The sequence below is a fragment of the Acanthopagrus latus genome, chromosome 12 (assembly GCF_904848185.1).
Source record: "Acanthopagrus latus isolate v.2019 chromosome 12, fAcaLat1.1, whole genome shotgun sequence".
NCBI classification, from domain to species: Eukaryota; Metazoa; Chordata; class Actinopteri; order Spariformes; family Sparidae; genus Acanthopagrus; species Acanthopagrus latus.
The window spans coordinates 10701144-10714358 of record NC_051050.1 but is presented as its reverse complement, the minus strand read 5'-3'; the positions used below and the strand labels follow the sequence as shown (position 1 = coordinate 10714358).

At 43.0% G+C, this 13215-nt stretch overlaps 1 protein-coding gene across 1 annotated transcript in view; it reads right to left on the bottom strand.

Moving 5' to 3' along the window:
• The window catches only part of LOC119030608 (matrix metalloproteinase-17-like), an 82568-nt gene extending 69782 nt beyond the window's left edge, over nucleotides 1-12786 (bottom strand). The window contains exon 1 of the mRNA XM_037118350.1: nucleotides 10905-12786. Coding sequence (XP_036974245.1) covers nucleotides 10905-11066 — 162 coding nt within the window. The 5' untranslated portion in view covers nucleotides 11067-12786. The remainder of the gene's footprint in view (nucleotides 1-10904) is intronic.
• Nucleotides 12787-13215: the final 429 nt, after the last annotated feature.

The following is a 13215-nucleotide window of genomic DNA, read 5'->3' as shown; positions in this document are numbered from 1 at the left end:
ACCTTGGTGACTGAGAGCCTTCGTCATTTACATGGGAGACAGTGAATATAAGCGTCTTTGCACATTGATCTGAAATGCACATGTGATACATGAACAAATGTCCCCTACAGCAACAATGTCGTACCCTGTCATTCACAGAGCCCTCCTCACTGTTTGAGTGATACTTGCACATGAGCCCACTGGTCGACTCAGCCCAGGTCCCTCTGAGCAAAATGAACCACCGTGCTCGTTTGTAACGTTCTATCAATCCACATGGTGCACCAAAGTTAGGCTGAGTAATATTCTACTTAATGGCAGAAGGGGTTATAAAGACATCACTTAAATAGATCCCTCTCTTATTTGCTGTCCGGTCAAAACCACATATCTCCGCAGCAAAGTTTTGTAAATGATTCACATTCTAGCAGTGTGGCCCCTGTGAAGTCAGAAAGGTTAGTGTTGAATGAGTAAAAGTGTCTTTCATAAAATCTGTGTTGTTTTACTAAAGTTGGGTCTATTTTAATTTGTGAGTAATGAAGCTTACAGTTTTCACTGATTATTTGGAGTACTGTTCTGTAATGAACTATCATATTAATGCAACTATTCTAATTAGATTTTTATCTTCTTAAAATAGTCCTGGTGGACACACACTACAGTATGGTGCACTTGTGAGTAATGTGAGTATTTACTAAGGAACAAGTGAGGAATTATTATTAATGAATTGTTAATGAGTAATCACTGAATAACTACGACATGAGGACTACATAGTAGATAGTAATGAGTTACTGGAGAACAGACTAGAAGTGATGACAGTAATGAATCAGTAGCTAATGACTAGTTCAGTAATATCTGTGAATCGAAATAGTGAGGAACTCTGAAGCAGCCGCTGAGTGGCACAAACCAGTGACAACTCATTAATTACTTGTCACTTAATCAATATTATAATACATGATACTTAGTAGCAGGGGTGGGTTGAAAAAAATTGATTCACATAAGTATCCAGATTCATATCTAGAGTTATCCTTAAGTTCATCATCAGGAAAGGCAGTGGTTGCAAGCACTTTTTTTTATTTAATGACAGAATAATTACTTTTCCAAGACAAATGTGAAGTAGGCCACATGTTTGTTAATACTTTTCACAATGTCACAGAGACGGAGTGGAGCAGGCTCCAATACTGAGCAGTCACCAAGTATTCCCTCATATCTTTAGTCACTCAGTAGCTCCTTATCGTAAATTAATAATGAGGGTATTGTAAAGTTTTGGTCCCCGTTATTCTGAGGACATGAGAAATTTTTAAGTACATAGACATTTGAAGCTTATGTATGACTTGAGATGCTGCCATGTGGTAGTAGTACACAAACCCATATTTTCTTAATGAGACTCAAAGGAAAAACTGAGTTGTTTTAAGGTTGAAAAGTTATCCAGAGCCCAGGCAAACTTAGAATAAAGAACCGTGTTTCATTGGCCCAGTAAGCCCGACTGATGGGACAGTTGAAGCACTGAGCCCCGCCACATTAAAAGCCTCAGCATCTCAGTCCTACCACATGTATGCACTTTGTTGAGCTCTTTAGTTGAACTGAGTTTTCCCCAAGTAAAAATGTCCTGTAATTTTTGAATTCTCCCAGAATCAAACATTTTCTGCTGGAATGAACACAGCTGAGCAGCATGATGTGGTTATACTGCAAGCCATGTTTTTCAATTTTGAAAAAAAAAAAAAAAAAAAAGGCTTAATTTGCCAAGAGTATGCAATGGATGATTTAGATGTCCTTATGAAGTCTGACTATTAGTACATCCAAGCCAAAGCCAGAGTTTATCTTTGTGAAACTGGCCCAAGATCAGCCACGTCCAGCATCCGATCGCAGACAGGGATCTGAAGACACGCAGTGTCTATAAATCTATGTCTTCCAACCAGAATGTTCCATTTAACCAGCAGGCTTCCTTCGCCGCATTATCAACTCTCAGTAATGAATTCACCCAATCTATCCGGTGTTGTTATTGACTGGTACATCAAGCAGAAATGTTGCAGCTGCCACACATCAGTCCCACACTGTCATGCTGCAGTGGGAGCCAACAAAGTGTCAGCCCTCAAGATCCTCGTTGAATTGGCCTCTAAGGATATTACAAACTCTGAAAATCTCCTCAGAAACCTACAACTCCCTGGAGAACTTTCACACTTGGCAAAGCCGCGATGACAGATCGGATGGGAGCGGATTTTAGGACCCGCTGGTTTCCGCAGCATCTTCCTCTCTCTCCCTGACAAGCAGAGAATGTGCTACCGAACTGTCTCTTGTGATCACTGTCAATCATAACACAATGATATACTCTGCCCCACTGTGTAGTCATCTCCCACTTGACCCCGCGATACGGCGCTACAGACAGAAAAGGTCACGCGGTTTGATGGAAGTGGGACAGCGGCGCTAAAAGTATCCTTAGAGTCCAGTGTGATACTGCAACGAGGAGAAATACGGGATAGCTGGCATTTCGTGAATTTGTATCCATCTCCAGACAGGCCACAGGTGTTGAGGATGATTACGTAAACGGGACACCTCACCCTAGGATCAAAAATACTTCATCTGTGTGAGCTGCTGAGTCTTGGAGCTCTCAGCCACAGGGAGGTCTGCGTTCTCTGGAATATAAAAGGAACTAGGTGACGCTCGGCTTGCGGTGCTCAATGCGAGGTGATCCCCGGACTTTGTTGTGAGCAGTTTCTCGCGGAAAAAATGTTCTGTCTGCCAGAGATGGGGACTTTTGGACTTGAGCCGCACTTAACGTTGCCACACACAGAGACTTGAGACTCGACTTGGACTCTGGCTGGACTTCGAAGTCTGGTGAGCTGGACGTCATTCCCTCTCTCCCTCCTGCCTGTTTCACAAGCACCAACCACAGATGCTGATGTATGCTGACGATGCTGATGTCTTCAACTGTGGCTTTAAAGACTTCTTACAAGGCCCTAACAAAAGAGTCACAAAAAAAACCCAAACCTCGACAGGTTCGGTTGTTAAGGTTAACATTAGCAAGTATGGACCGATAGCATAATGAGCTATCTAAAATTAGTGCTGACTGAATATTTTGAAAAGATGAGTGTTTGTTTGCCATGAATTAATAGTCCACGTTATGCTGCCACCATCTGCTGTCTAAGTAGGGCCTCAGTACTTGCTCTGTATTGCAGTTGTGTGTTCATGTTACAAAGCAAAATATAGTAATTAGCTATAAAAGAGAGCTTTGATTGTGTGTGTTTTCATGTTGAGATGCAATACGCCTGTTTAAAGTAATCATATACCAAACAAATGATCAATGCTGATACTGTATGCTAACAGATAACAGAGTGATAATGACACAGCGCATTCCTTAGATGTAGTTATGTGGTGTTCTAAGCAGATCGGATGGCATACAGCAAATGACAGAACACTCATTAGAGCAGGGGTCTCAAACTCAATTTACCTGGGGGCCACTGGAGGCAGAGTCTGGGTGAGGCTGGGCCGCATCAGGTTTTCCACAAGAAAAGCTCTGATAAAAACATTCCAATGTTCTCAAATGTCTTTATTTTTATTTTTAACACAAAATAAGATGAAAAAAATAAACAAATGAAGAATTAATAAGAAAATAAATAAATAAATCAGTAATAAATAAATAAAATGTCGTATTCGTAAAATGTCATGTCTTATGACATGAAGAAAATGTTTTATGTCATATTAAAATTTTGATATATGGTGTCATATTTAATATATAATAATAATAATAATAATAATAATAATAATAATAATAATAATAATAATAATAATGGGGCGGCTGTAGTTCAGTGGGTAGAGCAGGTCGACTAGAGATCGAAAGGTTGCTAGTTCAAATCCCAGCTCCGGGCAAGGCTGAGCTGCATGTCAAAGTGTCCTTGAGCAAGATACTGAACCCCACATTGCTCATCAGTGAGGGCCCTGCGATGAGCTGGCGACTTATCCAGTGAGTGCCCTGCCCTCGCCCTGAGACAAAAGCTGGGATTGGCTCCAGCAGCAACACCCAGTGACCCCTTGGAAAGGGATAAGCGTTTACGGACAATGACATGACATGACATAATAATAATAATATGTATAAAATAATAATAATAATAATAATAATAATAATAATAATAATACAGCAGATATAGAAGACTTAAGAAACATATAGTTGCTGACTAGAGAAATCTAATTATTATTATTCAGATTCAAATGTCTGTATTAACAGTTCTTTAACCTTTAACTTTCTGAACAACAATGGAACATATAATTCCACTTGGTGTCACTGTCGCGTTGACGTTTCAGTTTCAGTGTTTAGCCGACACACGGAGAACGTCATTTCTGCAATGTGTGTTATTTCCGCCGGCGCCAGATCGGCTTGGGGTCCTGCGCTTGCATATGACGTCAAGCACGGCACAGTTCGTGATTGGTTGAAGGTCAGAAACCATGGAAACACGAAGTGTTTGTGGTGCCCAACAATGTTGAATATAGTTTAACATTAAATTAAATAAATTAAAAGTTATTAATAAAGTTCGGCTCGTGGCTAGCATGGAGCTAGCGCTAACAATAGAGGGCGATACGTTTCTTTCCGTTAGGATTATCAACTAGTTTATTTACGGCCCGGCCTCGTTCCTCTACCAACAACGAACAATGGAGACACAGAGAAGACATTTGTTGGAACTGGAACTGATCGACATTTTTATTGTAAATATTGAGACGAGAACTAAAGAGGAGACGAGTGGCGACGTTATTGTTGTGGAAGGAATACGGCCGGCAAATCGGGATTCCGGAAATGAGGTAACTCTAGCGGACCAATCAGAGCGATGCGGTCTCCGTGAGCTCTCTGTTGTTTGGGGAGGTGCTCGTAAGCTGACGGAGAGGGGGTCGGAGAGGGTACGCTATGACGCAGAGGGCTCTGCGTCGTTGCATACCGACGGATACAGAGAAGCATAAATCAGGACAGCATTCATATCAAATCCGCGGGCCGCACTAACATTAAACTTTCATATGAAGGCGGGGGCCACAAACTATCGTCCTGCGGGCCGCAGTTGGCCCGCGGGCCGCGAGCTTGAGACCCCTGCATTAGAGCCATAGAAAGACTTGAATTGGACTTGCGCTTGCGATCATCTCTGCACTCAACAGAATCACAACTTCTAACCGTGTTGAAGAACAGAAGAAAATGGCGTTGAATTTGCGCACATGACGCTGCAGCTTAGTTAGCGAGCCTCTCGTCCATAAATAGATGCATGCTTCCTTCTGCGCATTGACTATAGTTCCCACATGAGAACCACAAGTCATCAAGCCATCTAGCTCCATTATGTTGGAGAGAAGGGCCATATCTCCAAAACTTGGCCACTCACACCAGAACAATTTAGATGGATGAATAGCACTGTAAGTAAGAGGAAGTGGCTCAAACCATACATTTTAAAAAATATCTTGCAGGTATAACATTTTAAAGGTGAGATGTACCGAAACCTTGTTATTACAATTCATTGCAAGTGAAGTGAACAGTGTGCAGGAGTTTTTTTGTTCCACGTCTGCCACTCCTTCAATTATGTATTCCATCTCATTTCATTTCATACGCCTTTTCCTTTCTTGACCCTTTGCCGATTACTTTTTTCAGCGCAGCAAGTTCTCCATCATACTTTCACCGCGACTGTCACTGCATACAGCGTTCTCTTTGAGCCCCCTCTACTCCTGCGCCTCTGGGCGTAATCAGAAGAGCCACGATGTGCTGGTAGAAGAAAGCCCCCTACGGAGTGGAAGAGGGAAACTGAAAGAGGGAGACCGAGAAAGTGTGGGAACATAATATAAGACTGGTGAAATGCTCACTCATGAGAGGCAAAGAGAGAGCTAATGAGGGGTGGTCATGGTGGTGCCGGGGAGGCTCAGTAATACGAAGCCTAGCAGGAAGCCAGAGTGGTAGGAGAAGGTGGAGGAGGGTGGTGTCCACCTTTTCTTTTTTTTTTCTTTTCAATTCAGCAGACGCGAGGCCATATGGTACTCTCATTGAAGAAATTATAAAAACAAAATGAGAATAAGAAGCAGACTGGCGGGGTGTGGTTATCCCATCAGACAAGCGCTGCACACTCGTCAGAAAATTACATTTTTGCTCAATGAAAACAGACTCAAAAGGTCAGTTTCTGTTAGATTAAATATTAATTAAAGTGCTCTTATCAGCAGCTGATCTAGTCACCTCAATCTTACTACAGCTGCTAAAGCAAGCTCAGTGCTGCTTCCGAGGGCGAATAGTCCCTCAAGGAGCTCCGTTGTTCTGTAGCGCAGGAAACAGCCATCAGGAGTAAAATGATATGATGAGCGGAAAACATACTGCAGATTACATTACAGCTGTTATGTAGCACTTCCCTCAAATGCTGAAACTGCAAATTGGACCTCTGCACCGATATACTGGGCTAGATAACAGCAAAAAGTAGAAATTGGATGCCTCAGATCTGTGCTGAAGTTTGTGGCTGAGCTAATTACGGCGTACAGCGGCTACAAAGAGAGACGGGTACATTCAGCCATCCAGCTCGACTGAAGGCCAAGTGAAGCAGCTCGCTGCCTCTGAGGTGAAATGGGACAGGGGAGCGGCAGAGTCGGAGATCAGGACACAGTTCTGTGGGTACATGGTTGTTTATGTGGAAGAGGTTCCAAATGCATCACCATTATGAACACAACTGGGCACACAAGATGGGAAAAATCCTCTCAAACCCCCGAAACACACCAATTATCCACCTGCTATGAACAGCTGAGAGCAATTTCAATCATTGCAGGGGAAGTCATATTTAAAAGTCAATCAAACGGTCACAGGGGAAGAGAGTCCCTGTGGACGGGTGTCCATCTGTCCGTCTGTCTGTCAGTTCTCGCACTCATGTGCACCATCCAGTTCACTCACCGCACCAGAGCTGCAACGATCACGTCTATTGAAGGCACCACATGGAGTTTTTGACCACTGGATGTACTACAGAGCAATGCTTTTACTAGTGGGTCTGCATTTTGTTTGTTCGAGGACGCACAGGCACCCGTGGGACAACACGGGTGACACAATGCACAATCCTGCTGCCGGTTTCATGCTGTGCTGCTTTGAGTGACATTTGGCAGCGGTAGAAACAAAGCAATTCTCTATCTACAGAATTAGAAAATTCATCTTTGCAAATCTTTAATGAGGATATAAAATGCATTCCATGTGTTTTCTAGACCAAAATGAAATGCACCATATGTCTTGGTGGTCAACTTGGTCTTACTGGTCAACCCATAGTATACTGTATAAACATATATGCAATTATTAATATTTACTTTTAATACTTTGGTAAATTTCATATCTGAGAATTTTACTGTGACGTTCACTTGGGTGAAACCAGAGTGACAATTTCAACAGAATACCTTTACTTTTACTCAAGCATGACCTTAAGGTACTTTTGACAGCTCTCATTGTGAGTTTTTGTTTGCAAGTAAACTCCACAGGGTACCTTTACACGACCAGTCAATCAACAGGAAATTAAATGTCAACTACTTTGATAAAAGATGAATCATTTCAGTCATTTTTGAAGCAAAAATGTCAAACATTTGCTGAGTTAAGCATCTTAAATGTAAGGATCTGCTACTGTTCTTTTGTCAGTGATGATCAGGAATAAAGAGTCTTTGTGTTTTGGATTGTTGGTCGGACAAAACGAGCAGTTTAAAGACATCACTTTGGGCTGAATTTCTTAACATTTTCTAGATTCAGCGGTGAATCAATTCATCATGAAAATAATTGGCAGAGTGATCAATAATTAAAGCAGTCATTAGTGGGAGCCCTGGACAGTTAAAGATCTTTGATCCAAACACACTCACGCTACACATTTCAGCCAAACCCAAAGATTGGTGATCGACAGAAAAGTAATCACTCCTTGGATCTGTTAATCATCTTGAATCAGTCTTTATGCAAATATGCCAAACATCTGAAATGGAACATTATGGTGTTTCAGACTGTTATTTTTCTTTTTATTTGAAATTTTATTAACCAAATGACTAATCAGTGAGAAAATCAATCAACGAAATACGCGTCGGTGGCAGCCCTGCTTCCATAACCTTCCAACCGGCTTTGAGCCAGTTCTTCAGCTCAATTTTTTAGTTTGCAGGCTGTTAAAATACGGTGGGCAGCTGCTCCCCGGCACAGGAGCTCATATAACCCAGCAGTGTGGCATGAAATGACAGGGAGCTGCAGTAAACACACGGCTGATGAGCAGAGTTGAATACCTCACGAGCAATAAACACAGACAGTTTTCTCGATAGACTGTGAACCAAACCAGGAACAAAACAGCAGGGATTACTGCTCTAACACTGATTATGTGCTGAGAAAAAGAATTCCAGAGATGCCCACGTTTCTCAGTCTCTGCTTGCATGTGATCGAAGCCAAGTGTTTGCTCACACACTCAAACGAAGCTTAATAGGGGGATAATATAGTATCAAGGCAGCTTTAAGGCTCGGCTGACTAAACATCAAATCATTTGCATCCAACCGCCCAATGCTGTGTGGAGAAAAGATATTAAAGGACAAGTTCACACTCAAATTATCAGCCATTATCTACTCCAGTCAGGTGACGTTTCACGGCCAGCGAAACATTTGTGGAGCGTCGCGGCAAAACGGCGCTGCAGCTTTCTCCTTCGCCTCTGAAGTAGATGGGGACTTGATTTTAAACTGAGAAAAAACACCAAAAAAAAGACAGCATAGCACATCTGGTGTAATCAAAGTCTCCAGAAGCCCCAAGATTCAAAACAGATTTGAAAAAAAGTTATTTACATCTATTTTTAAACTCAAGTCCTCACTAGCTGCTGAGCTAAAAGCATCAGCGTGCACTCCATCTGAAGCGGGTGACCAGGCTCAACCACACGTCCAGGTTGTAAATAACGTCTTTTTTGAATCAGTCCGGGATCTCGGAGCTACCGCGGTCTTGGATCACACCAGATGAGCTGTACGGAGCCACTTCATGTCGTTTTCTGGGTGTTTTTCTTAATTTCAAAACAAGTCCCCATCTACTTCAGTGGTGGAGGAGAAAGCTGTGATGCTCCAGAAATGTTTTGCGGAAGTTCGCGTGAACTTCCATCCGCACAGGGGCAAGTGGATGATGAGTATTCAATTTTTGGGTGAACTTGTCCTTTAAATCAACTATTTTTAACAAAAAAAAATGTAACAACTACATTAAGCAGTGACAGACATATACCAACCAACCTTGTACTTTTCAAGAATGGCAGTCAGCCACATACACGTAAAACTAACACTAACCCCAAGTCCAACCATTTGCCTGTCCTCACCAAACTCGGCGGTACAATTCATGTCTGCAGCCGAGAGTATCTAAGACTAAGAAGATGAATGGCTGTTGCCTGGTGGCACACATCCACAGGGACGTGGTCCAGCAACAGAAAGGCCTCAGCAATAAGTCTTTGACAATGGAGTTCCTCCTCAACAAAAACAAAACCAAACAGAGAAACAGTGCAGCTGAAAAGCAGCGGTACAAGACCAATCCATCAATCCATCGCTGAGACGTGAAGTTGTTCGGGGAAGATTGATGCTCAGCAGAGCAGAGAAAGATGAGAAAAGTACGTGACAATAGAGCTATTAAAGCAAACGATTAATTAGGATGTTGTCCCGAGAGTTGCTAATTAGCAGATAACTTGTTTAATCCACAGCTGCTCCGCTCATCAAATTCCAAAGAAGAAGCGGAAGTATTCTCTTCGAAACTATTGATGAATGATCAAATAACAGCCTTCAATCTGCTCGGATACAGCTCATCGAAAGGTTCGGCTCATTCGAATAACAGAGCGTCTGCTCAGAAAACAAATTCGGTGCACGTAGGAGACATTTATATTGCCACAATTATCACGCACTAATAAATCAAGCTACTTAACTCACAGCTCACACTCTTTATAAACTAGCCGATGTTCCCAGAGCACTGTCTGAAACTAAAAAAAAGGTGGCAGGGTCCGCCAAGGGATGAAACTGTAATCAGAGGAGAAAGTTCTTCATTGATTTTTATGTCTAAACAAACTGCAGAAACAAACTCCTTCTTTATCATGACTGAATAAACTGAATTAATGAACTGACCTTAAAGGACAACCCTATTTCATACTGTTTCACTTTCGTTTATATTTGGCGGACCCTGCCACCTGTCTAGCTTCAGACAGTGTCTACTTGGTTGCAGAAGAGATACACATTCCCGAATTTGCATTATGTACGAATTAATACGGCAAACATTTCAATTCTGACTTCTCAGAAAAATTACATAGTGCCCCTTTAAGGTGATACGAAAACAATACATCCATTCACAAATCGTGAGAGACGATGATTTGCTCCATATCCTCTCAGTCATCAAGCGCTACTAAGTTAAAACTACCAAATCCACAGCTCACGTTAACATCTTCTTATTAAAACATATTTCACTGGTCACTTCTCCATCTAAACGACCTCATTCTAAACCTGGTGAGTGTTTCGGCTCGGCTTCAGCTGACATACTGGAGCAGTCTCTCAAAGCCAGTGGTCTCACGTCTTGGTTCGTCAGAGCGCTGGAGGCACAGACGGTGGCTTGAAGTGAGCCTCGTGTGCCATTTATCAGTGGATGGTAGGCACTATACTCTATGTCAGCGCGCTGTGGAGCAGGTCGATATGCCACCATGGCAAATACACTTACAGGTATTTATTGCCACACGTTACAGGGACCTGTATTCCTGCATTGTGAAACAGGCTCTTACATTGTTTTCCCCCATCGGCATCACATGCAGCCTGAGATGCCAGGCTGCAGCCGCGCACTGCTGCTGCTGCTGCTGCTGCTGCTGCGAGGTGTTAACATTCAGATCAAGTATGGAGAGGATCTGCGTCCAAAAGTAGAGGCAGACCAGGCGGGAGGCTTGTACTCAAAAGTGGTGTTAAGTGGCAAAAAACTTGACAAGGTAGGAAAAACTTACCACCCCGGTGTCCAGCTGCTCGGTGGTCGAAGAAGGAGCCGCTCCGGTCAGAGGTAAAAACCACAGAATGGGCACCAGCAGCGGCAGCAGCAGCAGCGGCGGCGGCGGCGGCAGCATCTCCGGAGAAATATTCCTCATGCACTTGAGAACAGCCAGAGACATCGTGATGCCCTATGACAGGCTGCTCCTGCAGGGCTCAGACACCGACCCCGACAGCCGCATCCACGGGATCAACCGCGCGCCGACCCTCGCGTAAAATCCGCCCGCATAAGTCTACCTCACTGTTGAGCGCAAACACATAAAACACATGAAACCTAGCGGCCAGTGAGGACGTTTCGGAAGTTTGTTCCTCCGGAAAAAAAAAAAAAAGAACAAACAAAAAAAATGGCACTTCAGTCAGCTGCGCGGTCACAATGAGAAGGGAAAACGTGTGATTTCTTGTCCTATGTCAGAAACATCAGAGGTGCCATCCCTGCCGCGAAGAAGAAAAAGAAGAAGAGGACGAAGAAGAGAGCTCCCCTCCTGATCGTGCCGCGGCGAGCACTGGAGAATGAAAGCAGCTGCGTGTGGTTTTTGTCGAGCAGCGGCGGAGGAGACCGCTCGCTGACGCACACGCCGCGAGAGTGAGCAGAGTATTTGGCCCGAAGGATTCATGGAGGGGGAGAAGGAGAGAGAGAAGAGAAGGAGGGGGAGAGGAGAGGAGCGATGAGGAGGGGTGATGAGCGGCTTTTTAGCCCACTTGGACACTGCTGAATTCATGACGCGCGTCGTGCGTAATTTGAGAGTCTCCAGGGTTGAGACCAAAGTCACAAAACGCAATTTGTCAGTGTTTTATGAGGAACGTGTCACTGTTAAGTGGCTTTGACGTGTCCTGGAGGGAATCCAGTTTTGAGCCAGTAGCCTGAGTTTTATTTTGACTTTATTCCAACATTTAGCCTCACACAAAACCGGAGTTATAGGAACGTATAGCACAGCACATATGTCTTTAAACAAGAGGGACGTTTTTATGACTCCTGTTTGGGCTCTTGGTCCTAATGACTGATGTCGCTCAGCTGTGCTTATTGTTTTTTTCTCAATAGGGAGCCAAAGCCACGCCCCTTCCGATGGACCCCATGGGACCCCATTTATTGAAAAACTTATGGCAGTGAATGGAGAGAGACATGTCGTTTTTCTTCATCAGGCTTGAGCTGCGCATGAACTACATAGAATATGTTTGTCACTTTTAAACATCATTTTTCAAGTCAAGAAGGTCACAGTTCGTCGTAGTTTATGTAAAATATCATCTAGTTTTGTGAACTACACGGTCTCGCTCAACACGCGTCACCAACGCCAACATGGCCGCCGCCACAGAAAAGGTACTAAAAACACCCTGGCCATATTGACAACCTTGTGAAAGGGTAGTTCAATAGTTCTACGAGCAAGCTGATATGAAGGACCAGCTCTCCATCCTCCATAAAGTGGGCAGCGATAATAGAACATTTCTTTTTCCTTTTACTGTGGTTGCAGATAGAGGAGAGACGTGAGCTATTGGCCAAGTAGTAAAACACGGAGTTATAGACTGTAGAGTAGGTAATAAGATAGGATACATGATTTGCTTACATTTTTACCCAAAACATTTGATTCGCATTTTGTTGATGCTAAATATGCGCAAATAAGACAAAAAGAAGCTTTGTAATTCTCAAATCTGAATCTTAAACTGCACTGACAAGTTCCTACTGTGTCATGTGGGTATTTAAATTATAGTAATGTAATGGAAAGTGCACTACTTCTGGGGGCAAAAGGGCTCAGATGAAAAAAACATCTGTTTAAATGGTCTTCAGAATATGCAATTTTAGCTATGGTAATGGGGGGATTGTATGAGGTCAGAGTAGATAATGACGGTGGGAGAAGGAAATGTATAATGGTGCATCAATATTCAGTTTGTTGACATTTGACAAAGTCGTGTTCCCCAGTGTGTAAATCACACCTGTGGGTAACGGGCCTGTTTCTGGAGCAAACTTGTTCCCTTTTTCATGCATTCACAAACACTGTTGCAAAAAGCCACAAGCAGTTAAAGTAAAAGCTATTACTTCAGAGAGTTTTTGGCACTTATAAGTATGTCATGATTGTCAATAAATGAATTGTTCACTCTCTCTGAAGTCTTGTTTTCCTTCTTTCTTCCAGCCCACTTGCCAGGATAAAATGTTGGCAGTTAATGTCTGCAAACCACTGATATGCGTACCTGTCATAGGCTAAATACCTATTTGTACAAATGTGTATGTGTATATGCACATTTGTCCTATCACGTGTCATACCTGGAGGTGGAGGTGCT